The sequence below is a fragment of the Callospermophilus lateralis genome, chromosome 3 (assembly GCF_048772815.1).
Source record: "Callospermophilus lateralis isolate mCalLat2 chromosome 3, mCalLat2.hap1, whole genome shotgun sequence".
Taxonomy (NCBI): domain Eukaryota; kingdom Metazoa; phylum Chordata; class Mammalia; order Rodentia; family Sciuridae; genus Callospermophilus; species Callospermophilus lateralis.
In genome coordinates, this window is record NC_135307.1 from 68,047,252 (window position 1) to 68,074,054 (window position 26,803).

At 38.4% G+C, this 26,803-nt stretch overlaps 1 protein-coding gene across 1 annotated transcript in view; it reads left to right on the forward strand.

Annotated features, from left to right (window-relative positions):
• Kcnh5 (potassium voltage-gated channel subfamily H member 5) overlaps positions 1-26,803 on the forward strand; it is a 284,680-nt gene that overhangs the window by 76,317 nt on the left and 181,560 nt on the right. The window contains exon 7 of the mRNA XM_076848335.2: positions 8,764-9,190. Coding sequence (XP_076704450.1) covers positions 8,764-9,190 — 427 coding nt within the window. The remainder of the gene's footprint in view (positions 1-8,763; positions 9,191-26,803) is intronic.

Genomic DNA, 26,803 nt, shown 5'->3' on the forward strand with positions numbered 1-26,803 from the left:
ATTTAAAAATGAGAGTGATTCTGAAAAGCTTAACTATTTTGTAGTGTTCAAACAGATTGAATGGGTTCAGGTAAACACCTTGAATACAGGAAATTTTCATAGGTATAGGAGATGGATGCTCACAGCACGATCTAAGGTGTTGATAGTGGAGATGGAGAAGGAGACAAATTTCAGAGATGATTAGAAGTTAAAATGGTTAAGATTTAAAGTTAGATTAGGAGTAGGGGCTGTCAGAGCAGGAATGACGAGGAGATCTCTTGGTTTCTGATTTGCTTAAAAAGATAACTCATGTTATTTCATGAGAGGGACAGGCAATGTTTAAATATCTGTGAATGAATGGCACATGATTGGAGTTTTGAGTAGAGAAAGTTTAAAATATAATAAATGGTGACTTCATAAGAAAGGTAGTATAATTCACAGATAGTTGAGAGATACTTAGAGGTTGATTATGGGGGATTTATAGTGGAAACAATCTACTCTATTGTATGACTTTCTTGAGCAGGTTTTTTTTTTTTTTTTTTTTTTTTTTGGTACTAAGGATTGAATTCAGAATTCCCTTAACCACTACATCCCCAACCCTATTTTGTATTTTATTTAGAGTCAGGGTCTCACTGAGTTGCTTAGTGCCTCACTTTGCTGAGGCTGGCTTTGAACTCCTGATTCTCCTGCCTCAGCTTCCCAAGCCAGGCTCTTGAGCAGTTCTTAATACAGCATAAATAGAGCTGATAATTGAGCCAGGATCTATATTTTGATGGAGGGTATAATGAGATTTCAGAGATGCTGAGGAATTTGGGGTGTTGATATTACTGAAATCTGGGGCTACGTAATAAAGGAAGGAGACAATGAAGAATGTTAACCAAGGCCAGCTTCTTGAAAGGTTTGTTCACATGGGTATCACTGAGGTGACAGTAAGATTTTAAGTGAGCTTGGATTTGAGAGATATTTACAAGATATTTGAAGTAATAACTTTGAGTTTTCTGTTCTCATAGAGTATTCACTGTCATAAATCTATGCAAAACACAATTGTGGTGCATATTCCAATACAAAAGGTAAATAAGACCTATTGTATATTAAATTCTGTTTTACATATATGCATCTTACCTATTTGGTAAGATTTTGATTAAAATGGAACCTCTATATCACTAGATATCTATATTCCCTCCCATCTTAAGTCATACAAGATGAAATTCTTTATTTGTAAACATATAACATATACACTAGTCCTACATTTGTATTCGCTGTTTTTCTTGCCTGCAAAGTAAACTATACCAAAATTTTGTGGATAATAATGACCACCAGTTTTGCAAGTTATGATTCTGTGGTTTAGTTGAGTAGTTCTGCTTACTTGAGCCATTTTTGATTTATCTCAATTAAGTTCACTCATGCATCTGTGGTAAGCTGCTGAGTTGGCTGGGACTTCTGGTCTAGGGTGACTGAAATGCATGACTCAGAGGGTTTCTTCTGTGCTCTCTCATCCTCCAGGAGGCTTGTTAGTCCTGTTCACATACCGGTCTGGCTTGGGTTTCAAGACCACTAGGAGATAGGCAAGGCCTGTTGTGGTCTAGGTTTAGATCTGGCACAATAACATTTTTACCACATTCTGTTGACCAAAACAAGTTATAAGGCAGTCTAGATTCTGGAGATGGAAACAAATCTTATCTTTTTTTTTTTTTTTTGGTACCAGGGATTAAACCCAGGGAGGCTTAACTACTGAGCCACATCCCCAGCCCATTTTTGTATTTTATTTAGAGACAGAGTCTCGCAGAGTTGCCTAGGACCTTGCTAAATTGCTGAATAAGGCTTTGAATTCTTGATCTTCCTGTCTCAGCCTCCTGAGCTACTAAGATTATGGGCATGCACCATAGTGCTCGGCTCAGGTCTTATCTCATGATGGGGGGAGGGGTTGCAAGTTACTTTGCAAAGAGATATGAATACAAGGAGAGAACTGACCACACCTTTTAAAATAATCAGCTGCAACATCTTGTGTTGTAAGGTTGCAAGATGTAGGTGAAAAAACTGTGCCACTAGATATTAGAAGTCAATATTCCTGATCTATTTTCCACTTAACTATCATGGTTCCTTGGTCAAGAAAGTTCTTTGATCATCTGTTTTCTATTTATAAAACAAGGGAGGGAAGAAGGCAGTCAGGAATGTTGGCTGAATTATTGGCCTACTATTATTAGTGATGATCAGTTGAGAAAGTTGATTTGCATTTTGGATAGTTGTATTGCCAGGTATTATTTTTGTGCCAGTAACATCTCATATCTCTTTATTGTGTGAAAATCCACAAAAATTACGAAAGAGTTAATAGCACAAGAGATGTCTCCTGGATGTTGTTCCTTATGCTACAATGGCCTGGAGGGTTTGCCAAGGAAGGAAATTGGCTAGGAAGGTGGAAGGCTGATGACTGAAAGTTCCCCATTAACCCTGCTGTGTTCTATTATGCATTTGAGGTGTTTGATATTCTCTTCCATGAGAGAAACCCCAGGGATTTGTGTACTAAGAGCTCAGAGGTTAGGAAGAGGCAGAAAGCCACTGGAGTGCAGAGGAGGGCACAAAAGGATTGGAAAGTTTAGAGTGAAATGAGGCAGAAAATGAATGAACAGAGAAGACGGGCAGAAAGTAGAGAATCAAGAAATTGTTATCAAAAGGGTGGCAGTATAGAATGAGGACATTTTTTGAGGATCAAAAATGTCCAGTACTATTGTATGAGTGAAGCTAAAATTGCCAACAATGAATTAAATAAAATTTGTGGCTCAATGTAAAAGTTATGTGAATCATAAACAAGGAAAAAATCTCTCTTTTGGGGAGATTTGTGTTGGATATGAACCCTTAATCATATTGTGAGTAAGAAATCATTAATCTGAATCATGTATTGTGGTGAAATGTTAACCTAACAGAGAAATGTGACATACTTAAAAGAAGAGTATACTAACCTTAAGTGTAAAGCTGAAAATATTTTCACAAAATGAACACAGCTAGTAATGAGTAGCCACCTTAGGAAACAGAGTGTTACTGGGACCCACAGAACTTTCTCTTCCCCTTCATAGTCAAAGTCCTTTCTCCAGCAATGGAAGCCACTGTGCTTACTTCCAACCCCTTTTTTTTGAATTTGTCATAAGTGGAATCATACAATATATGCTCTTTTGTGTCTTGTATTTGCTAAACATGATACTTTTTTAGACTTATTGTGTTTAATTCTAGTCTGTTCATACTTAACTTTGAGATAGTATTCCATTAAGTAAATGCACTATAACTCACTTATCCATTCTACTGGATGGAGGTGGACATTTGGATTGCTTCAAGTTTTGGGTATCTACCACATTTTAAAAATCAGATCGTTTCATTTTGTGTTTTGATTTTTAATGATGGCATTATTTTTTTGATACAAAGTAATGAAGAATGAGAATTTTCTAATAAGGTAAAGTTAGTTATTTTTGTATATTGTTACTTTTGAATAACAGTTTCTGATTTGGCAAGAAGATGAAGGGAGCGCTGGGGTTGTGGCTCAGTGGTAGAGCGCTTGCCTAGCATGTGTGAGGCACTGGGTTCAATTCTGAGCCCTACAAATAAATGGAAAAAATAAAGGTTCATTAACATCTAAGAAAAAAAAAAGAAAAGATGAAGGGAACACTAATGACAATTTGGGGTTATGTTGGGAGCAAAAAGAAGTTGGTTTGATTGTTGTGCTGTTGCTATACAGAGGTATAATAGAAAATGACCCAGCAGTGAGACAGAGATAGGATGTGGACATTGAAGGTCTACCAAAGAGATTGTACTTAATTTTATATTCATGATGAAGCCTTTGGAAGATGAGCTCAGTGATCTTCTTTTAGGAAGATTAATATTGAAGTTATTATGTAGCTTAGAATTGGGGTAAGGGTAGGAAGACTGAGCAGCAGCTAGTTGCTGTGGAAAATGCATTAAGAATCTGGAGGACTGAGTTGGAGTGACACTTCATTCTTTGCTAACTGTGACTTTAGATGAGTTGCTTTCCTATTCTGAGCTTCACTGTCCTCATATGAGCAATCAAGATAGGAATCGTTTGTTATTCTGAGAATGCAATGAGTTGCTTCATGTTAGAGAACTGCAGACTACATAGAATTGTTAGGGCCTCCATAGACATCTTCTGGAGACTTTTCTTGTGACTGAGTGTTGAGAGAAGGGGGGCTTAGTCATTTAATCTCCTTCATTCATTCATAGAGAATGACCCAAGGCTAAGCCAGTATTGCAGGGGCATAGGCTTTAGGTATAGCAAGTTTCACAGAAAGCAGAGATTCTGGAGCCACTGCTTGCATCTGAATCTTGGATCCCCCTTATAATAGCTAAGTGAACTTGATAAAATAGTTTAACTTTTCTAGGCCATGTTTTTGTGACATTCATCACATAGAGTAATTTTGAAGGTTAGATTAGTTGAGCCATAGAATACACTTCGAACAGTAAATACTCAATGTTATCATAACCTTGCTGACATTTCCAAGTAGCAATGAATGATCTAGCTTTTTGGTTGGTTAACTGCATGGTGTTGTATGGCACAGGCTTGTCGAAATCTTTACTGTATCTCTCTCTCCCTGCAGCTCCAACTCTGAGCCGGGTTACTCACATTAGGATTATATAGAATGAACTTACCATTCATGCCCTTTGTATCTGAATAAAGTTATGCCTTGCCTCGTTCTCCTTTTTTCCAGTTCCTTCCATATTTTCTAGTATAGTACAGTTTTGAGTTCTTTTTTTTGTGTGTGACAGTTATCTGATGAATATATACAATGTGTCTCTTACACATGTGGCCTGGTCATTGAAGAGGTTACACAGAAATTCTCTTTCGTACTCAATGCCATACTCTCTTAGTATAACCCAAAGTTATATTGACCATTTCTTTTCTACATTATACTTTTAAATCACATTGAGTTCATTATTGACCAAATTCCCAATTCACCACTGAATTTGCTTATGTTGCAAAAGTTAAACTCTTGCTTATTGACTATTTAACCTAGTTCCATATGCCAGCTGCATAATTGACATTAGATATACTTCTCGAGTTTCGAATTTCCTAGGATGTGATGCATGCAAATAGACTTGTAATAAAGCACCGTAGTAATAATTGTTGTAATAGAGATGTTCAAACTGTGTGTAACACAAAGAAAGGACAACCACTTCTCACAGTGAGAATGGTAGGTGGGGAAAAGTTTACAGAGAGGTAGTGTTTGCTATCACTATAAGTAAGATCCAAGCCACCAAGAAAGTGAGGGAAGGGTGTCTTAAGCAGAGGGAGTGAGCTATAATGTAGCATGAGTCTTCTATGAGCTACACATGGCTGAACCTGGCAGCACCATGGCAAGCCCAGGGAGGAATTGGTGGGGGAGATGCTGGCCAAGTGGGCAAGTACCAGGCCCTGATGGACTTTGCATGTCATAGTTGGGAATTAATATTTGATCCCATAAGCAGTGGGCTAATATGAAAAGATTTTTAGCTCAGAGAGCAAGATCATTAGATGGGTATACATTTAAAAAATACTAGACTGACAGCCAGTGTGATCAGTAGAGAGAACAGAGGGCGGCTGATGCAAAGGTTATTCCCATCACACAAATGAAAACCAAACAAAAACACCATGAATCGTGACCAAGAAAAGACTGTAGGAACAGAAAACAAGGAATATTTTTGAGAGACTTATTAAATAGATAGATTTTGAGCACTTAGGCACTTGTAGTGAGATTGTCAGGACTTGAAAACCAGCTGGATGTGGCAGAAGAAAGGAGGCATTGAGTTCAGCTTCAGGTCTGAGCAGCGAGGTGAATAACGATGTCACTCATAAGACAGGAGATAAAGAACCCAGGTGGGAGAAGTGAAGATTCCCTTTGGGACCTATTACCTTTTGGATACCTATGGGACATCCATATGGAAATGTGCTGCAGGCATTTGGCTTGTATGTAAGAAAATCAAGATAGAGTACTTTTTGTGCTGAGAAGTGGACCTGTGAATCATCCTTATATAGAAGATTGCAGAAACCTGAATATGCAATGGGTGGACCAGAGAGGGATAGGGCAATCATGATGAGAACTCTAAGCACAATAGCAGTGTGGAGAAGGTTAGTCTAGAAAATGATTTTGAGGAATTGGTTAACAACCAGTTGGGGAATTGGTTAAAAACCAGGAGAAAGGGTTGTCTTAGAATCCATGGCAGAAAGAATTTACGATGCTCACAAAATATTTTGTAATAATAGAAAGAAGAGTAAAGAGAGAAGTGGGGAGAGGGGAGGGGAGCGAAAGTGGAAGTACTGAGATTGAAATGAGCAAGTTATATTGCATGCACATATGAATATGTCAAAAGTAATCCCATTCTTACATAACTATAATGTACTAATAAAAACATTGAAACAATATTTCATAATATTTAAGTAATGTTGAATGTGAGTATAGAAAATATGCTTTTTAGTGAGTGGCCTCTAGAGCCGGTGCCCTTCAGGGAGAAATCTGCCTACTACAGAACAGAGGAATGTATCTTCTCATCCTTTGAGCTTAATTCTGGTAGATTCTGATTATTTCCATTCTGGTTGTGACTGTTTTTTAATTCTAGTAGGGTGAAGATTTCTTTTGTTTTCCCTTCCTTTGTTTTTATAGAGAACAATTCAGGTAAAAATGACTTTTCTATTCAGTATTTAAACAGAAATTCCACAGTTCCTTTAAAAACTCAAGCTACCTAGAAAACAGTATCTCCAGCAATGTTATTTTTATTTTCAAATTGAACTCTTGAGTTTTTCATGCATTTTGATTATGGGTTTCTTTAGAACTGAAGCAAGATATATTTATCTTAATGTCCCCAGGGCTCAACTAGAAGCCCAGCCTACAGAAATGCTCAACAAATGCTTATTTTTGTCTTTCATGTTCATGATTACACAGGCCCATTTTTGAGAGCTTCTAAGCTGTCTCAAATCTTCTTACCTTGCAGTGTCTCATGTCACTGAATATTGCTAATTTGTCTCCCAAATTTTATTAATCCTACCCTTTTTAACCACCTAAATGTTCAATATCCGCCCTCCCCAAAAGTTCAAGTGGAATGAAAATTTATCTTAAGGCTTCACATATGACTCGACATTTGAGAGCTCAACTGAAACAAGGCACGACTGAGGTTGAGACAGAAAATCGGGAGGGGGGACCCTGCTACCCTTTCATTTCTTTGGGTTCTCCTGTTCTATTTCTCTGTATTCTCTCACTCTGAAATTCTTATGGTATATTTCAAATCTATACTATATTATAGAGGATAGAATACAAGCCAAATGTATTCTTAGCTTTTCCCTCTTAACTATCAAGAACTTGACCATTGCCTAAGAGGAGCCTGGTGAATGTCAGCTCTTTCCACTGCATCGTCCAATCCCTCCGTGTTGGTCAGAATTAAACTTCACCTTCTGGGAGACAGAATTAGCAGTAGGAGGTCATGGACCTGATTTGAATTGTAGGTGATGAGCCGAGGACAAGAGGCTTCCCAGGTCACTGCTCTGACTTCCCTCCCTGCATGTTTTGTGATCTGTATCAGGAATACATTTATCCTGATACCCCCTCCCCAGCTCCTTGTCTATCATGTGTTAAAAACAAAACAAAAAAGCTTTGTTACTGTTTTAGTCAGCTTTTCGAAGCAGTGACTAAAGACCTAACCAGAACAATTGTAAACAAGAAAAAGCTTCAGAGGTCTCAGTCCATAGATAGCCAGCTCCATTCCTTGGTGAGGCAGAACATCATGGCCGAAGAGTGTGGTAGGGAGAAGCAGCTCACTTGATGATCAGAAGGCAGAGAGAGACACCACTCACCAAATACAAAATATATACCCCAGTGGCATACCCCTAGGGACCCACCTTTTCCAGCCATACTCTACCTGCCTATAATCACCACTGTTAATCCCATCAGGGTATCAAGACACTGATTAGGTTAAGATTTTCATAATGCAATCATTTTTTCCTATAAACCTTCTTGCATTGTCTCATATATGAGCTTTTGAGGGACACCTAATATCTAAACCATAACAGTTACTTTTTTTTTGAAGAAAGCAAGCTTATGCTTTTTTTTTTTTCATTTGCATTATGCTTTATTTGGTACATTAAGCTTTTCCAAAACTATGAGTATTTTTTTTTGCTGCTCTTCCTTTTTGGTATTCTTTTCTATAACTATTGATAGAGAGTGATAGAAATTAGCAGGCTGTGTACCCATCCTAAGTTCAGCTCTGTTCAGATTTAGTGTTTATCAGGATTGTGGCAAGAAGTAGTCGGATTGACAATGGTATTTGCTCACTCTCCCCATGTACACAGAAGTATTTCTTGTTTGCTTGCTAGTAAGATTGGTGTCCTTCTTCAGAAGTTCTGTTGTTCATAGCTATTATGAAATAATAAAAAAAAAAAACTTTTAGAGTAGAGTCAAGCTTTATAAAAATAAAAGGCCTGAAATTCCCAGCCCTATTTCTACACTCTGTATATAGCATATTTGGACATTTTTCTCATTTGTTATTTTATACTCCATATATGAAAATAAACTGGGCATTCCTTAGCTAATGGGAAATGGTTTTATCTGGTGATATTGAAAAATTGTATTTCTGATTGTGGTGTAATTTGCACTTCTAAAAAAGGTTTATCATTTTGGCCCTTTTTTTATTGTTTACGTATAGTCATAGCTCTATCCTGTCTGTGCTTAGATCAAGTTCCTGAAATTGACCCACTGTATTGTTTCCCCAACTTTTTGTTTTCTGAAAGTGAGCTGTCATTTCTTATTTCTCATTCAGGGAATCAGCAGCCTCTTCAGTTCTTTGAAAGTGGTGCGTCTTTTACGCCTGGGCCGTGTTGCCAGAAAACTGGACCATTACCTAGAGTACGGGGCAGCAGTCCTTGTGCTCCTGGTGTGTGTGTTCGGACTCGTTGCCCACTGGTTGGCCTGCATATGGTATAGCATTGGCGACTACGAGGTCATCGACGAAGTCACCAACACCATCCAGATAGACAGTTGGCTCTACCAGCTGGCCTTGAGCATCGGGACTCCCTACAGGTACAATACCAGCGCAGGGATATGGGAAGGAGGACCCAGCAAGGACTCACTGTACGTGTCCTCTCTCTATTTTACCATGACAAGCCTTACAACCATAGGATTTGGAAACATAGCTCCTACCACAGATGTGGAGAAGATGTTTTCAGTGGCCATGATGATGGTTGGCTGTGAGTATCTTGATTTTTGTATTTTTAATAAATGATCTGTATTGGCATTTTTCCTGGCTCCAGTCTCCAATGGGATTAAAATGAATTATTTTGTCTTCAGAAAGGTGTTTTAATCTATATCATTTGCAATTGATTTAATTTTATGTGGCCTCACAAAATAAAAATGTGAAAGAACATATTTTACTCTTTAGAATGTATTAACACATGAAAAACAGTATTGGGTAGGTGATGCGAAATTCAGAACGATTTAATTCTATTGAGAGTGATCTACCTGACAGAGCTCTCTTGAAGGAATCAGGACCAGCATCTAGTCAGGTGGCATCTGGCACATTCTGGAAGTTTTGTTGGCAGTGCATTCATTTCCAAAAAAGCAAGCAGAATCTGATGTGAGATGCACAGTTTGGAAAATGTTCCAGTTAATAACTGAGTTTGTGAATTGAAGTCAACCCCAGGATATAGTTTTATGTTTGCTTTTATAATTTAAACTAGTAAAAGAAAGTTTTATTAATCTCTGTATTTAGAAACTCTGGGTTTATAACACTCTAGTTTCAATATATGACTAAAAGAATGGAAGAATTAGTACATAAGCCCTCCCAGCAATGAAAAAGTGTCTAGAATTTAGCATTCATGCGTGAGTATGCAGTGGCTTGATCGTATTCTTGGAAGTGGAATGTCCTTTGAAGGAGCCAAAGTCTCTACATTTGAATTGAGACTGTATGACATTAGAAGACCACAATATTAAGGAAATGCATACCCAAGAAGCTGTTCTAAAATCTCTCCAGGAAGACTTCACCACTGTCTATGCCTTCAAATTCACTTGGATGATTTAGGCTAGTCTAGTTTTGATACCTAGAGAACTTGACAACTTTTGGACTGAAGGTGTGATTAGCATTGTTAGATCATGGCCATTGGTCTTTGGTCTAAGCCATCTGTTTTTGAGATTCTACATTATAGAGGCTTGAATTTTGATAGGAAAGATGTTAGAGTTTGGTCGGGCATTGGTTGGTCTCGAGAAAGAGAGTGGCTTGGGTCTCAGCAGGTAGCTTTCATAGTTCAGAGTGTCTGAGATCTGTGGGAACACCAGTGTTGGCTGCTGTCTATCATCCATCACTCTAGCCCTCCTGTGTCCAGATGCAGAAGCAAAAATGCACAAGTTCTATTTTCAGGTGGAAGCCTGCAGTTAGAGGGAGAGTTAAAATTCCAAGCGCTATTGTTCCAGAGGCTTTCAGGCGGACACTGTTTTAATATACACAGAAACCTTGATGATTAATTCAGCGGATACCTACATAGCCAAAGATATATTGGCAAAAATGTACTTCATAAATTGTGAAGGTGATATTTTTTCAGGTATAATACTTAACTACGATCTACTTTTAATGTTTGTGCAATATATTTTGCCTTACACTTGGGCATAGTTAGGTTTTTCAATAAAAACTTTCTATTTCGAAGTATAGATTCACTTAAGTTGCAGAGATAAGTACAGAGGGGGCCTTTGTCCTTTTCACCTTTCATCTTCTATAACTATAGCACAGGGTCAAAATTGACATCAGTACAATGTAAGCATATAGCTCTGTGTTGCTTTAGCACATATGTAGATTCCTGCAGTTGCCACTGTAGTCAAGATATACAGAACTGTCACCACAAAGATCTCCTTCATTTGATCTACCTCTTCCCTCAATCATCTAAGGTTCCTGAATACAAACCATCCAGCTCTATAATTTTGTGATTTTTGAGAATATTATATAAATGGAATCATATAAAAGGTGATTTTTTTAAAAAAAATTTGAAATGGACTCCCTCCATTCAGCATAAAGATATTGAGATTCATGTAAACTGAATATATCAGTTATCTGTTTCTTTTCATTTCTGTGTAGTATTTTTTATGGTTTGGGTATACCAAGGTTTAATGACTCATCTATTGAAGGAGATTTTGTTTGTTTCTGCTTTTGGACTATTACCAGCAAAGCTGCTACAAACACTCATGTATAGGTTTTTTTTTTTTTTCTTTTTTTTTTTTTGGTGGAGGAATACTGGGGATTGAACTCAGGAGCACTCAACCACTGAGCCACATCCCCAGGCCTATTCTGTATTTTATTTAGAGACAGGGTCTCACTGAATTGCTTAGAGCCTTGCTTTTGCTGAGTCTGACTTTGAACTCCTGATCCTCCTGCCTCAGCCTCCTTAGCTGCTGGGATGATAGGTGTGCACTACTGTGCCTGGCTCATGTATTGGTTTTTATAAGCTCATTATTCTCTGGAATGAATGCCCACAAATACAATTAAGTGTATATTTATTTTCTGAAGAAGTTGCCAAACTATATTTTGCAGAATGGATGTACTAACATAGTTTTTCATAAGAGAATCAGAGGAAAATAAAAATTTGTGTAGAGTTGAAGAACGCTGTCATACACTTCATTCCACAGGCTCCAGAGCTGGGAATCATCTAAGATTCCTGTTTTTCTTGTGTGTTCCATCCATTCTAGACAAAGTCCTTTGGTTTGACCTGCAAAATACATTTGATTATTTCTCTGTACTTCTTTAGCTTACCACCTAAGGGCAACTCACCATCATTTCTGGCCTGGACTTTTGAAGTTACCTCCTGTATATGTTCCTTCTGTTTCTATTCCTGCCCCACAATCTCTCCCTAGAAGCCAGAGTGTTCCTTTTAAAGTAAATAAAGTCACACTGTTCTCTGCTCACATCTCTCCAATGCACATGAAATAAAATCCAGAGTCCCTGCTCTGTCTTTCAAGGCCTTTCTGATGAGGCCCTGGCCTGCTTTTCCCCCACTTTACTTCCCACTAGTCTGCTGTGGCCTGTTGTCCTAAATTCATGTTGACTGCAAAGTCATCATGCTCAGTTCTGGGTCAATGTCTTCATATCTGCTTTCCCACTGCTTCTAACACTCCTTTCCTTTCCCCCAATTTCAGACAGGTCTCCACCTTTTCAGAAATTCCTCCCAAAGCTAACTTACTATAAAAATTATCCCAGTCCCAATCACCCATATTCTAACCTTTGACCCTCTTTCTTCACTATTCCTATCAAGAATTGGAATTGTGTTTACTCTGTTTTTATTTTTTCCTTTCCATCAGAATGTAAACTCCACACAGTGGGGCCCTTGATTGTCTTTTCCTACCTCTACATTCTCAATATTTTAATTGTTAACAGCTCTCCTCTCAATCTCAGTTTGTTATTCAAACAAAAGAAGTTGTCCCAGCTAGTCATCATGAGGATCTCTTGTCCTTGCATCCACCCCAAATAGGTATCTGAGGAAGATACCTGTCAGGTAGCCTGGCCTCAATTCTTTTGTGAGAGTGCTCACCTGTATTATCTTCCTTGGGAGTGCACTAGTTCCTTGCATTGAATTGCCCAACCCTACATCTCTCAGTTGGCCCATTAATATAATTTCCAAGAAGTTAGTGGAAATACCAACAGTCCTTTCTTCCATCACTTTTTATTATCTAGCCTCATAATCTACTTATGTTGAAAATTTTCACATAGATTCGGTTGAATTTTCAAAACTTCATTTGATTTAGAGTTGGTTCTATTTCTTCCCTACTTCACGAATGGGCGATTATACTTGCTAGATCTCAATTTCATTGCTGAGCATTATGGTATGTACTAGTAATCCCGGCAACTCAGGAGGCTGAGGCAGGAGGATTGCAAGTTTGAGGCCAGCCTCACTAGCTTAGGGAGATCCTGTTTCATAAACAACAACAAAAACAAGTAAACAATAAATTGAAAAGAACTGGAGATATAGCTCAGTGTAAAGCACCTCTGGGTTCAATCCCTAGTACCAGGGGGGGAAAAATTCTCTCCTTTTCTGAAGTTCCTGTCTTGATTTCAAAATGAAAAACTAGCTTTAAACCTGATCATTTTCTTCCCTGGTTTTCTGTATCTCCTTTCAAAGCCTGAGCAGTAGTTTTCTGCTTATATTCTGATGTCTTCTTGCCTGTTGACTTTGGAGTTATTCAGAGGCATAAAACGGAAAACCAGTTTCTATAGCCAGAGGATTTTAGGAAGATACCTCTGAGTTTTCTTCTTTTTTTGTGGGTTCTTGATAATTTCATGGCATATTTCCCTTGACCGAGAAGATTATAGAAATCTGTGTAGGTGCAAGAAGTGTTATAGTAAATTTGAATAATTCCAAAATTTATTAGACACGCCTGTACATAATATCAGCCAAATGGGCATATTGTAGCTGTTTATAATTTCAGTATTTTTTTCTTATAATAATGCCAAGGAAAACAAACAAAAACAAACCACTAGTATTCTCACAACCCAATATGTGCTGTCAGCCAATGCCAGGAATTCAGAGGTGTGTGTGTAATATGTTGAGGAAGGAGGGAAAGAAAGGAGGGTGTAGGAAACAGAAGGCTCGTGCGTTCATTTGTGCTGGGAATCCAGTCGCTGTGTGCTGGCCGCCTGAGAGGCACGACTTGAGACCTTATAACTCAATAACTGTGAAAAACCATTTATCAAAAAGCTGATGGAGACACCAACTGCTTATAGTCTGTGGGGAAAAAATAATCACTACTTGTAAATGATAGACTCTTTTTTTGGAGAATCCCATCTAAAATTTTTTCATGCTTTCCAGCAAAATTCAGAAATTTCAACGGCAGCAAGTCCAGTTTGTAAGTCCCTTTATAAGCCCTCTTCTTTGTTTTATGGCTTTTTTTTTTCCTGCCTGATGCGCAATCACACGTGACTCTAATTATTTAGTCTCAGAGTTCTTCTTGTTTATATCAGACAAATCTTCAAAAAAAAAAAATAATTATGACTGGGTATCCCAATCCCAGTCTCCTGATGTTCCCTCTGGATTCCTCCTGTGTCAGCAGGATCTGGGGATATTTCCCTTACCTGCTACCTAGGAATTTCTTAGTCTGAAACCCTTCGTTTCTGTGCCTGCCCAATGTGGAGGATCCTTCTGTTCAGAATGGTTCTTCTCAACACCCATACAGTCTTCCCCGTCCAGGTGTTTCCTGAGCCAAGTGACTTCTACCACCTAAGGAGTAGCCTTTGCCCTCACCCATAGGCGTGTCCTCCCAATTCTCCTGCATCTGTCCATTCATAAGTGAACCTGTCTATTTGCTGGCATTCATGGGATTCACTACTGAAGGGCTTTAGTAAAACAATATTTTTGCAATTCAGTTCTGCAGAAGTTGTGGAAAATAACAGATTTTTTTTCTTTCTTTTTTTTTTAGATCAAGATGTGGGTAATCTCTTTGCTAATTTGCTCAGTAAACACTTAATGATTCCTTCGTGAAATGTTTTCTAATCCATTTCATTTACATAATCTTATTATTGAGCCCCTAATAATTTTCCATTTTCCAAAAATTAGCAGACTGACTAATTTCTCTGCTATTCAGAAACCACCTTAGTACACTGATACTTTGTTTTGATAGTTATAAAACAAAGGAATACAAGTATGGAATTTTTCTAATATGATTAGCCCCTTGTCTTAATGTATTTTTATGAATCCTTTTCTAAAGGCTCATCAAGAAAGCAATTACTTAGTTCCTTCTTTATTACTAAATCATCACAGTGCTTTCATTTTAGTGGAATCTAACCATCATAAAGAACTTAATATTTGCATATTTCATTAAAATTTTATTAAAAGAAAGAAACATAAAATAAAAATATAAGTTGTGGCTTACTTGTTTCCATAAATAATTTAGTGTTCAAACAAATCTGTCTTCTCATATGCATATATGTATTTGTTTTAATATACTATTAAGTATATTATTAATATATGTAGACAGCATACGTCCGTGTTGAACTTCAAGTATTTATTTTGGTTGAATGCATAGTTTACTCTTTTTCTTGCTGTCTGTTTAGCTTCTGCTGTCTGTTTAGGCAGCCTCACACACATGTTGTATGACACTCAGACTATGATGCAGGTTCTGTGATGTTATGCAAACCGAGACTTGAAAAGCAAAAACAAAGCAATGCTAAAAAATCATAAATTTGAAAATTGCTGAGATTTCATTGGTAAACAAGAAACCCAGGCATTCTGATGTTGATCTGTAATTTTCAAAAAGGATGTAATTGATGATAGCTTGCATTGTCTAGAAACTTTTTGGAATGGACTGGTATAGCTTATAACCCAGCAGGCCAATGGTTTACCAGTTTTAGAAGTATAGCAGGACCATCTGTCAGTGAAATATGTATGAAGGGAAATTTGAATCTCCATGTGGGTGGTTAAGGGCCACTGAGAAGCATTTAGTCACACACTGGTTACTCAACGTCGTGTAGAGGAGACCAGAGCCAAGTATCATGTTCTGAGGTTGATGAACTCACTAGGTGTCCTCTGTGGAATTCAGATAAAAGCCAATCTGAGGTTATGAGCATTGTCCTGACTTCTACCCATTAGAAAGGAAAATAAATAGAAAGTGGTAAGAATGGGGCGGGGGTGGGGGAGTTGTGAGAACATAGAATAAGTTTGGGACAAAGTCATGAAGGATTTTCCTAGAGAGTCTTCAAATCTGGCTGGGTTCAGTTGTGAAAGCAGAAGTTGTAACAAAAGGCTTTTTTAAATCATTTTTTCCCCAGTGTTAATATTCTATACATTTAGGAGTCTATTAATGCAGTTACACTGTGGTCCACAGATTGAGGCTGATTATTGGAGAAGAGGTTACGATGGAGAGGAGGTGGGGTCACAAAGATTTTAGGATTTTTCATGTAAAGGGCATACCTTGCTTTATAGAGAATAAGAAATCTCTTCTACAGAGAGTGTTTAGTAAAGAATTGAGAGAGAAGATTGTCAAAGAATATTATGGAGATTAGAAAATATGCTTTGTTTTGAGAAGGTTTTTTATTTTTTAATATCATGAGCAATTAGGCAGCTCAGAAGACTGAAAGACATTGTCTCAGGGCAAAGGAAGCTTCAAGGGAGACATCTGTAGACTTGCTCAGTGGGGACATGGAAGGGTACTTGATCTACATGCATACCCAGACCGGCTTAAAAGTGGGGTGCTGCCCTTTTTTGGTACTAAAAAGTAATTCTACAAATCTTAATATGATACTAACATCAACTCAGGGAGAGTATTAAGTTATATGTTAAAGTTTTTCTTGCCCTTGCTCTCGTGGTGTAGGTAGGAAATGGAGTGTGAACATGCGATTTTCGTTTCTGGTTTTAGTTTTAGCCAGATGGAGGGAGCTTTAAGCCTAATGTTTATTTTGGAAACTGGGTCAATTCTTTGTGTCTGCTTTACCCTAGCTTGTAAGAAAGACTTTTCTTTTATCTTTCTTTTCTTTAATGAGCTGAGTATCCCATGAGGAAAAACATTTTGTGGAGCTCAAAGTTCAGGGTTATAGGTACTTTTTATGGTTTAGTAGTTTCAGATGTATAGTCCAGTAGTCAAAAAAAAAAAAAAAAAAAGAAGAAGAAGAAGACGACTATGTGATGTGCACTTTATTCCCTGTTTCTTATTCAAAACAGAATTTGTCTTTTGTAGGAAAGTTCTTTTATATCTATGTTTCTTTTTATGCATAGTCACATTTTCATAAGCCCTCTCAGATTCTGGAAAAGTTGAGTTTTTTCCCCCCATAAAATAACAGGACATTTTCTCAGTGCCTTATTAACTTGCCTGGACTCTGCAGAAATCTTAGTTCTCTGAAACTGAACTGTGTCCTCGCATCATTCAGAATTATTTAATTCATTCAGCGTTGTACCAGGTGGTCTGGTAGGCATTGGTTCTCAGCAGTCATCAAGCTTGTGATATGGTGGGAGTGTCAGGAAAATCACAGAACCATCTCCTCTCTCCTCCCTCCCCTGTCCTCCTTTTCTTGTTCTCTCTTTCTCCATATCCATCCAGTACCTCCATCTCATTCTTTATACTGTGAATGGAAATAAAGAAGTTGGGTTCCTAAGATCAAGGTCTGTTTGTCCTGTCCATCATTGTATATTTAGCACAAAGCATTGTCTCTGAGCTGTTAGCTGTGTTTATTGAGGATATGTTGAATAAGTGAATGATAAAGCCACCTGTCATAACACATGACTAAACCAGTCTGGGTCACTGCACTGGCACGAAATAATCACATGGAGACAGAGAAATGCTTTCCTTTGAGTTCCATGACGGCTCCTCTGACCCAGCTTCCACCAAGGAGGCAAGACAGGCAAGAAAGAGAGCACGCCTCGAACCCAGACTTTATTGGGGGAGGTTGTTCCATGGAATATTCTATCCCAAAAAGGGAAAAGGGGTATTCTTCTTACAAAGAACAGGTGAGTGTGACTCAACCCCAGCAGGTGACGCCTACTCCTGGAGCCACACCTTGTTATCCCAGCTGGGGTAATGCCCAAGTTACTATGACCTGCCAATAATTGTTCAGAACCCAGTGCATTAGGACTTAAAGGCGTCTGCATCCAGGGCACCTCCCGACAGCCACCTAGCTCAGCCGGAGGGAATCTAGGAAGGTGTTTAGGAAGAAAGTGACTCTTGAGCTCACAATACAAAAATAAGTGTGTAAAGAGCTAGGACTTAGGTATTTTCCAGAAAAGAGAACATGTTTGAAAACATAAGAATGGGATAGTTTGACCTCTTTGGGGAGCAACATGCTGAAGTGGGAAGTTGATGTGGCTGGAGAGGAAGAAAGGAACATATGTGTCAAAAGGCCTTTCATCATTTTATAAGGCATTTGCCTTTTACCCTGAAGACTGTGAGATAAATAAGAAGAATTTGATTCTTCATTGTACAATGTAGATTGGAGAAGATGATAGCTATAGTCAAAGAAACCAGTTAGGAAGGTGTTGGAATAAGCCAGGAAAACAGACCGAGTGGGAGGTATGTAGAGGGTGGCATAGAGTTGGCAAGCGATTTTTTTTTTTTTTTTTTTTTTTGGTAAAGGGTCAGAAAGTACCTACCTTAGGCGTCATGGACCTCTTAAGGTCTCTGTTTCAACTGCTCATCTCTGCTGTTGTATTGCTAAAATGGCCATTGAAAACACATAAACAACATGCATAGCTATGCTGAGCATGGCAGGGTTTCTATACAACTCTGATCAGGTGGCAGATCATATTTGACATGTGGACTGTGGTTTGTGAAAAGACTATAGACTGGAGCCAGACAAACCTGGGTTCAAGTGTTTCTATTTATTTATTTATTAGTTTTTTTTTTTTAGTTGTAGATGGGCACAATGCCTTTATTTTATTTATTTATTTTTATGTGATGGTAGAGGATAGAACCCAGTGCCTCACTTGCTAGGCAAGATTTCTACCATTGAGCCATAACTCCAACCCCTGGGTTTAAGTTTTCTATCATCACTTATTAAGAACTTGCATCCATTATCTAAGCTGTGATCTAGAAAATGGAGAGAAGAGTCCCTACATTGTGGATATTTGGAATATCCAACAAGAGATTGCATGCAAATTCCAGAAACATTTTTCTTAAGTTGTACTCAGTGCATAAATGAATGTGTGGGCAAATGTAGAAGAAGAGTTCTAACGGACTTGTAGATTTCTGCAAATTCAGCTGAATGGATGACAGAACACTTTTCTAAGACAGGAGAGAAGGCACAGGTAATACTGGAGGAAAACGGTAGTTCTTTTTCCTAGAAGTTATTCCTTGGAGATGTCTACTAGGCAATTAGAAATGTGATTTGGGGTTTCAGAGATGTGAGACATGAAGGGATGTCTGTGGGAATCACTGTGTATAGAAAGTAATTAGTTGTCAAGGGAATGTAGGGGATAGTCAGAATGAAGCTGTCTGAGGGTGGACACTTGATGAAGGAGAGCCACAGAGGGGCTAAGGAGAGAGCCCAGAAGGGTAGAAAGTATGTCTTTGTTGCTGACAAAGAACGAGAGAAGCTAGACACTGTGATGCACGCCTGTAATCCCAGAGGCTCGGGAGGCTGAGGCAGAAAGATCATGAGTTCGAAGCCAACCTCAGCAATAGCGAGGAGCTAAGCAACTCAGCAAGACCCTGTCTCTATTAAAATATAAAAAAAAGGGCTGAAAAAAAAAAAAAAAGCGAACTCCAGGATGGAAGAGGGAACCATAAGAGTACTAGGACAGGAAGTCAATAGAGATCTGGCTGACCTTCAGAGATCATTGGTGACTTTTTCTAGTGAAGAGGAAAGAGGCAGCACTTGAGGAATTTATAGAGTCCAAACTGATTTTTTTTTCTCCTATACGAAGGAGAATATTTTTATTATTAGCAGTTAATCTAGTAGAAGTAGATTGTGCTTATGTAGTAATTTTTACTGCCAGTGATTTTTTTGTGATTCAACTTTCAAGTTGAATAAATAAGTAAATAAATGTGTTTAGATTGTTAGATGAATAACATGCATGGGATTTTTCTTTTGTGTTATAAAATAGAAAATAAGATTGACTTGCAGAGAAATCTTTTTATGAAATCTCACTTTCTAAGAACAGGTATTTTAATTAGGGGAGAATTTTATTTTCCGATGATGAAAGGATTATTCTTCCAAGAAATTTAGTTTTGATTCCTAAAAAATAAGTATATTGCCCAGGACAAAATGTCCATGTAGGTGAAATGATGCTGTGCTAGAGAAAAAACTGTGGAGCTTTATTGGTTCTTAGATATGTAGACTCAAGGATCAATTGGCATATGATTTTAATTTTGCTGGAAATGAAATGTGTAGAATTTTTTCAAAGGTTGACTCACAAATCCATATATAAATATATTTAGGACTTGTTGAAATGCATGTCATACCAGAGGGCCTTTATGCATAGATTTAAGAATTGCTTTGCTATGCTGAGAGAGGGGATTTTTTGGGGAGCAATTTCTAACCTGGCTCCTAAGTGACTGCTTCTTACCTATTTCTTTAATATTTACATAAGTTTTGAAGACTGCATTAGGGCCTCCCTAGGAGGTTAGGTGCCAGGTACAACAGGCTCCCTTCTGGCTGTGCATAGGTAAGGTGATCTTTGTGGAATGAGAACTCTGTCCAGGTTGACTCTCAGGAAATACTGGAAGCTTCAAAAATTGTCTTTGAAGCTGTCGCCTCCCTTTTAGAAGCTAATTCCATAGTTACCCTTTTAGATCTCATCTTCTTTAAAGTTGAATGTATTTTTAACAATCTCTGAAAGTCTTAATCTGTGGAGGTCTAATTTGGGATCCTCACCAATTTAAAATAAGTGTAAGGGAAGGACATTTAAAAGTACGTACCTCTACTTAGGCATCTGCAAAGAAGGCAGGGAGCAACAGACTTTGAGAATGTCTTTTACCCTAGGCTGCCTGTGAGTTTGCTTGTTAGTTTCCTTAGAAAATGATCCCCTGCCCCCCAAAACCCCTCTAGTAGGTGTATTTTCCCCACTTCCTTTCCTGATGAGGGCCTGGCTAAGGAGCAACAGCCCTTCTTCCTGTCCAGACACTGATATTCCACAATCCTTTATTCCTTCTCCCTTTGCTACACAATGCTCTAAAGACCCCACCTCCACCCCCCAATCTGCCTGCCTCTTTTCCTGCTCCAGGATTTCTGAGCAGTAGCAGGAGTCATCTGCACAGCCACAGGCAAAGGCGCCACTTTAAAAATGCATGGCTCACAGTCTTGTCTTTTGCTCTTAGGCGGATACCCTCTCAAGTTTTGCTGAGCAGCTGTGCTTCTGCTGTTCTGTTTCTGTCTCCCCCTCTCCCAAACCCGTGGCCATCCTTCCTTATCTCAGTTGACAGCCTGTGCCTTTTTCTTATCTGAAATAGATGTGTATCCTATAGGAATAGGAACTGTCACAGGTGTGTGTGTGTGTGTGTGTGTGTGTGTGTGTGTGTGTGTGTTTTAAACAACCTTGAATCACTTCTTACCAAGATGGGCTAGGAGAGGCATAGGCTGGGGGACAAACCTGATATGGTCTTGAAGGCCAGAGTAGTGACTTTTATTCTGAATCAAATGGGGAGGAGATTTCTAAGGATTTTGGGTCCAAGAGAGGCGTTATTTGTCTTAGGATGTTGTATGAGGATCAATCTGCTGCTTTGTGTAAATTAGACAGTAAGGGGTCAGGGATAGAAGAGGGCAGGCAGGTGGGAGGTGGTGGTGGTAGTTAGAATTGGTTAGATTTCAGATGTATGATTAAGACCAATAAAATGTGTGTGTGTGTGTGTGTGTGTGTGTGTGTGAGAGAGAGAGAGAGAGAGAGAGAGAGAGAGAGAGAGAGAGAGATAGGTAGGTAGAGAGCTAGCACCCACAAGCATGCACATGCAGAAATAGGGTGCAAAAGGCTTTGGTGTAGCACCTGCTGTGCCAGGGTGGGGGGAGGGTCATTTGTCATGTCAGGTGAAGGTTACATGGATGAGCCTGGAGTTCATGGGAGCTTCCCAGCATATGAACGTAGATTTGCTTTGTAGCTTGCTTTTTTTTTTCTTTGCCCATTTTGCCCTTTGTTTTGTGCTCATCTTTCCCTTTACTGGCTCTTTTTCTGCCAATAAATAAATGTGTCTATGTGTCTTCAATCCTAAAAACAAAAAACAAAACAAAACAAAACAAAACAAAAAAAACATACCTATGTGAGTAAAATGCTTGGCCCTGCATTTTCTTCACCTTCTTATCTATCAATTAAAAAAAATTTTATTTTCTTCCCCAAACATGGGTCTTGACTTCCTTATCTGGATGGATTTCTTAATGAAAATGGATTTCTTCCCCTGCTCCACTGCTCCAAGGACATTTATTAGATTTCAGAGACTTTTTCATCCATTAAAACAGCTCCTTTAGCTTCTTGGGTGTTTTTCTCCCTGGTTTTCCTCCCATTTCTCTTGCTGTTTCTAATCTGCTTTGCTTGGTCATGTTACTTGTTCTCCTAAATGTTGAAAATTGTGATATTGGAAATGAATTATTGAAAGATCCAGGACAGCTCTCTCGATAGGCTGAACAGTTTCTTCTGCAAACAGTGATGTGGTGGGATCCAGCTGACTCCTGTATTTTCCCTGTTGTCTGATGGTTCACTATCAGAAATTCTGCTCTGTGTGTTCTTGACTCCACCCTGACTCTCTGAAACGGCTATTTGTTCTCTACAAGCTGTGTCTCTAGCCTGTGTTAGCATACCAGCAGGGACTGGGTTTCACAGTAGTGCCCTGTCACGTTGAAGCAAAAACAGGTGATGAGATTTCAGAGGAGGGTGCAGAAAAATTTGGAGCAGAGGGTGCTGCCTGACAGGCAGGGCAGGAAGGTGCTCAGGTGATAAGGCCAACTCTTCCAGTGCCTCTCTTTCTCTCTAAGTGGGAAAAATAATCACGAAAATTGATAATTCACAATACTTTTTCTCTGGTTCACTGTTATAAGACTCCTCTCCCCAATCCTTCTAGAAAGTCCTTGTCACTCTGTATCTCTTTATCCTGTTATTGTAGTCTGTAACTATAATCTTTAATTTTTTAAATATACTTACTGCTTGACTCTTCCAACTAAAATGGGAGCCATGTAGGCAGGGAGCTTGTTCTCCAGTTCAACACTGTATCTCTGGTGTAACAGGAGCACAGTATGTGCTCATTAAATTCTTTTTGAAGAAATGAGTATGTTTTGAGAATCCTTATTTGATAAGTGGTAAACTCAGAGCAAGGCAAAAACCACACTAGTTCTCTAAAAAACCACCCGAGTCCTTTAGTGATGGGCTTAAATTTTTAAATGATAGCAAGTAGCCTCTGACCATGTGGCTGATTCAATTTCTCTATAGCAGAGTTTGATTTGTGACTGCTCCCTCGCCCTTATCCGCCTCTCAAACTGCTCTTTCTGTCCAGGGGTTACACTGGCTGGTCTGTCTGTTACTTCTTAGTGTTCTGGTTGGGAAGCAGAATATACTTCTTGGCTGCATTTGGATTTCCCCTCAGCCTATTTTGGGTTTCTACCGTCACCTCCTATTGTTCCTTCTATTCTTGCAGGTTTCACTTCCTCTATTCCTCTCATGCTTTCTGAGAAAAGAGGTAAGATTTTAACAGTGAAAACAAAACGCAAAAAGAACAACAACAACAACAAAAAGCCATTTGCTTTCTCATAGGCCTGACATTTGCAATGGAAATCTATACTTTCAAGATTATTGTTTTGCTATTGGCTTTAAAAATGTCTAATTTGAAACTCAAAGTTAAACTGCTTTCTTTGTTCTCGGCTATATCCTCAGTGCTCTTGGAAAAGGACTGTCAGTTTCAGTGGGAGGAGAGCAGAGGGACCATTAGAAAGAACTAGGAATTAGACTAAAAATATTTGTGTGTGTGTGTGTGTGTGTGTGTGTGTGTGTGTGTGTGTGTGTTTCTCTTTCTGTTCTTCATCCTCGATTATGGCAGAGTCCTGGTATAAATGAATTTGCCATACTGCCAATCTTGTCTTGTCTTTCTCTTTTCTTATTTTAGTTGATGATAGGAAAGAACTACTTTAGAATTTAAAATGGTATTTTAATCAGCTTTTCCATCATTGTGACCAAAAAAATCTGACAAGAACAACTTAGAAGAGGAAAAATTTATTTTGGCTCATGGTTTCAGTCTATAATCTGCTGACGCCCGAGCTCTAGGCCTAAGGTGAGGCAGAACACCAGGGCGGAAGGGCTTGGCAGAAGAAAACAGCTCAGGCAACTAGCAAGCAGAGAGTTCCACTCACCAGAGACAAAGGCTTGTCCCCAGTTACCTATTTCTTCCAGCCACACCATACTTGCCTACACTTACCACCCAGGTAATCCACATTCATGGACCAATCCACTAATTAGTTTAAAAATCTCATAATCTAATCATTTTGCCCCTGAACATTTGTGCATTATCTCACATATGAATTTTTTGGGAATAACTCATAACTAAACTATAACAGATGTTTTGGAAACAATTGTCCATAGCATAGGAAGAATATATAGATGAAGTTTGGATATTCTCTTTTATAGAGGGAAAAGTAAGGTCAGGGCTGTTTCAACTTACATTAGAAGTGCAAATATCCTTTCTGCTGTTGTTTGCCAAAGCAACAAAGTCATAAACATATATTTTGGAGAAACTTGTCTCTTGAAAGAAGTGTGTCCATTCACCCAAAGGGAGATTTCAGTGGCTTCTAGTATTTGAGCCCAGTCATCCTTGGCTACGTGGCTCTAGTTGCTAATTGTCATCAGATGTTTCTAGCAGAGAAAGGATGATTGTGATGATAGTTAGTAATATGACAATACCAGAGAAAACAGCTGAGATAAACAGGAAGGACACAGGACCTATGGAAGAAGAAAAGAGAATTCCAAATATTTTCTAATCCTTTGGTTCACATGTCTTCTTTTTCATTTGATCTGCACAGTAATTCATATTTTATCTGCATGATTTTTTTTTAAAAAAATGTTTTTAGATTAAAGTAACACATGAGCATAGCTTAAGGAGCCAAATAGAACTTCAAGGTTTATTTTGAAAAATGAAATTTCCTGGTCTACATGCCTTTTTCCATTTCCCAGTGATTACTTTCAAATCAGCTTCATTTGTGGTGATATTTCTCTCTTTTGTTCTGATATGATTTTTGGAGAGAATTCTTAGTTTGAATCATTACCAATAGACTGACATCTTTGAATGATTGGAAATATAATTCTTTCCTTTCCGCTGTCTCTAAACCACGATGTATCTACTTTTCCAATTTTCTCTGTTATCACTGTATTTAGAACATAATTTTGATTGAATCAATAGTCTGTTTTCATTATCATGATTATGCAAATATTTTTTAAAACCGAGTCGTGTGATATACTATGATTATTTTCCTGTTCAACATTTGGTTTTCTCTAGGGGAATGAATGTCATGAATGTTCTTTCTTAGTCTCCATGTACTTCTATTAATCTGTAAATAGAACTCTCCTCCATTGGGTATCTGTAATCTCAATATACTCACGTTATGTGGTTAACATGGGTGTACCTCTCTTGAAGCCTCCTGACGTTCTCCAGCCTCTGGACTAGGCTTTCCAGGACACACCCACAGTGCTCAGCCTGGTATTTTCCTTCACCCATGAAGTTCAGGGCATTTCTGCCTTCTCTTGTGGATTGTTTCCTACATCAGTTTTGAAGTAACACTTCTAAAATAGTCTTCAGAGAATGGTAATTTGTTTTGAGATTACAGATAGTCTCCGACTTAAGATGTTTTGATTTTCAAATTTAAGATTTTTTTTTCTGACTTAAGATATTTTCAATGTGTGCTGGGGGTATCTGGATGTAGCCCCATTTTAAGTCAGGGAGCCTTGGTATGCATGTGTGAAAATATCTTTCATTTGTCCTTATAACTGAAGTGATAGTTAGTCTCTGAAGAGATTTAAATATTAGAAACAATTTTATGATAACTTTTGGTTTTGTCTTTGAGTGACCTTTCCTTCCTTCTTAATTTCTTCCTTTCTGCAGTGGAGATCAAACCCAGGGCATTATGCATGCTGGACAAGTGCTCCACCACTGAGCTACCTTGCCATCTTTTTTATTTTTTATTTTTATTTTTTGACAGGATCTCAATAAGTTGCCCAAGCTGACCTTGAACTTACAATCCTTCTGACCCTACCTTTGAATTTGTAGAACTTCTCAGAAGACCGATTCCACTTGAGCCTGATATTTTAAAGTAATATGTTTTTCTTTCTCCCTCCTCTCTGGAAGCGCTAAGAATCTTCTTTTGGTACCTACTGTTATGAAATACTATGACAATGTCTCTTTCTATTAGTGTGTTTTAATCTACTCTTTGAGTCTCTCAATGGGCATGTTCTATCATTTGGAAACACCGATTTTTCACTCCTGAATTATTTTCTTCAGTTATTTTATTGAAGAATTCTTCCTTGTTTTTGTCTCTGCTTGAAACTCTTAATATTTGCATGTCAGATTCCCTGGACTGATTTTCTTACCCACTTTCTACAGTTCTATTTTCTCTTTCTCTATGATCTAGAAGTTTTTCTGTAGCTCATTTTTTTTAAACCCTCTAATCCATTTTTATTTTTGTTAGCCAATATTAATTTCCAAGAGCTCTTGTATTTTCTCTTTTCCTTCTTATAGCATCTTGGTTTCATTTCATGAATACAAGAACCTTCTCTTGCTGAGGATATAAGATAGATTATGTACAGTTTTCATATCCCCACATAATCCCTGTTTTCTTCAAAATAATGTTTTGTTTGTGAGTTTACGTGTCTGTTTCTCATTTTGAAGTTTTTCTGCAGATGTCTGGAGATCCTGGACTTGTGACTGGTATTCCTAGTCTGGGGAGATCTATTGGGTTATTTTGTGGGGAATCTTTAACATCAGTATTTTGGGGTTATTTCTGTTGAGCTGCCAGTTGACTCAGAGAGGAATTTTCCAGTGTCCAGCCTGAAGACTGTAATCCTTGCATCTAATTTTCTGGAAGCTGAATGGAGAACAGTGATGAGGATTTAATATTCATTGCATAACTTTTCATAACACCCTCCGACTTCAGTAGAGGATGTCTACTTTCTACTGTTCCTTCATTTCAGAAACCCTCTTGAGTCTTCTGATGAGGTGTGAAAAAGGAAATTGTCTCTGTGGAATTAGGGAGGGCTTTGGGGCGGGGGTAGGATGAACATCCATCTGCTTGTTATACAGATGTTCAGTGCATTCTCTGGATTCTACCTCACCTTTGCTCTCTCACGTTCCAAGGTGCTTTGTGCTGGTGATCTTTGGGATATTTGCAGGTTTGGTAGTGTAAATCAGGTTGCTTCTTGGCTTCCCCTTCTGCTGGCCTAAGA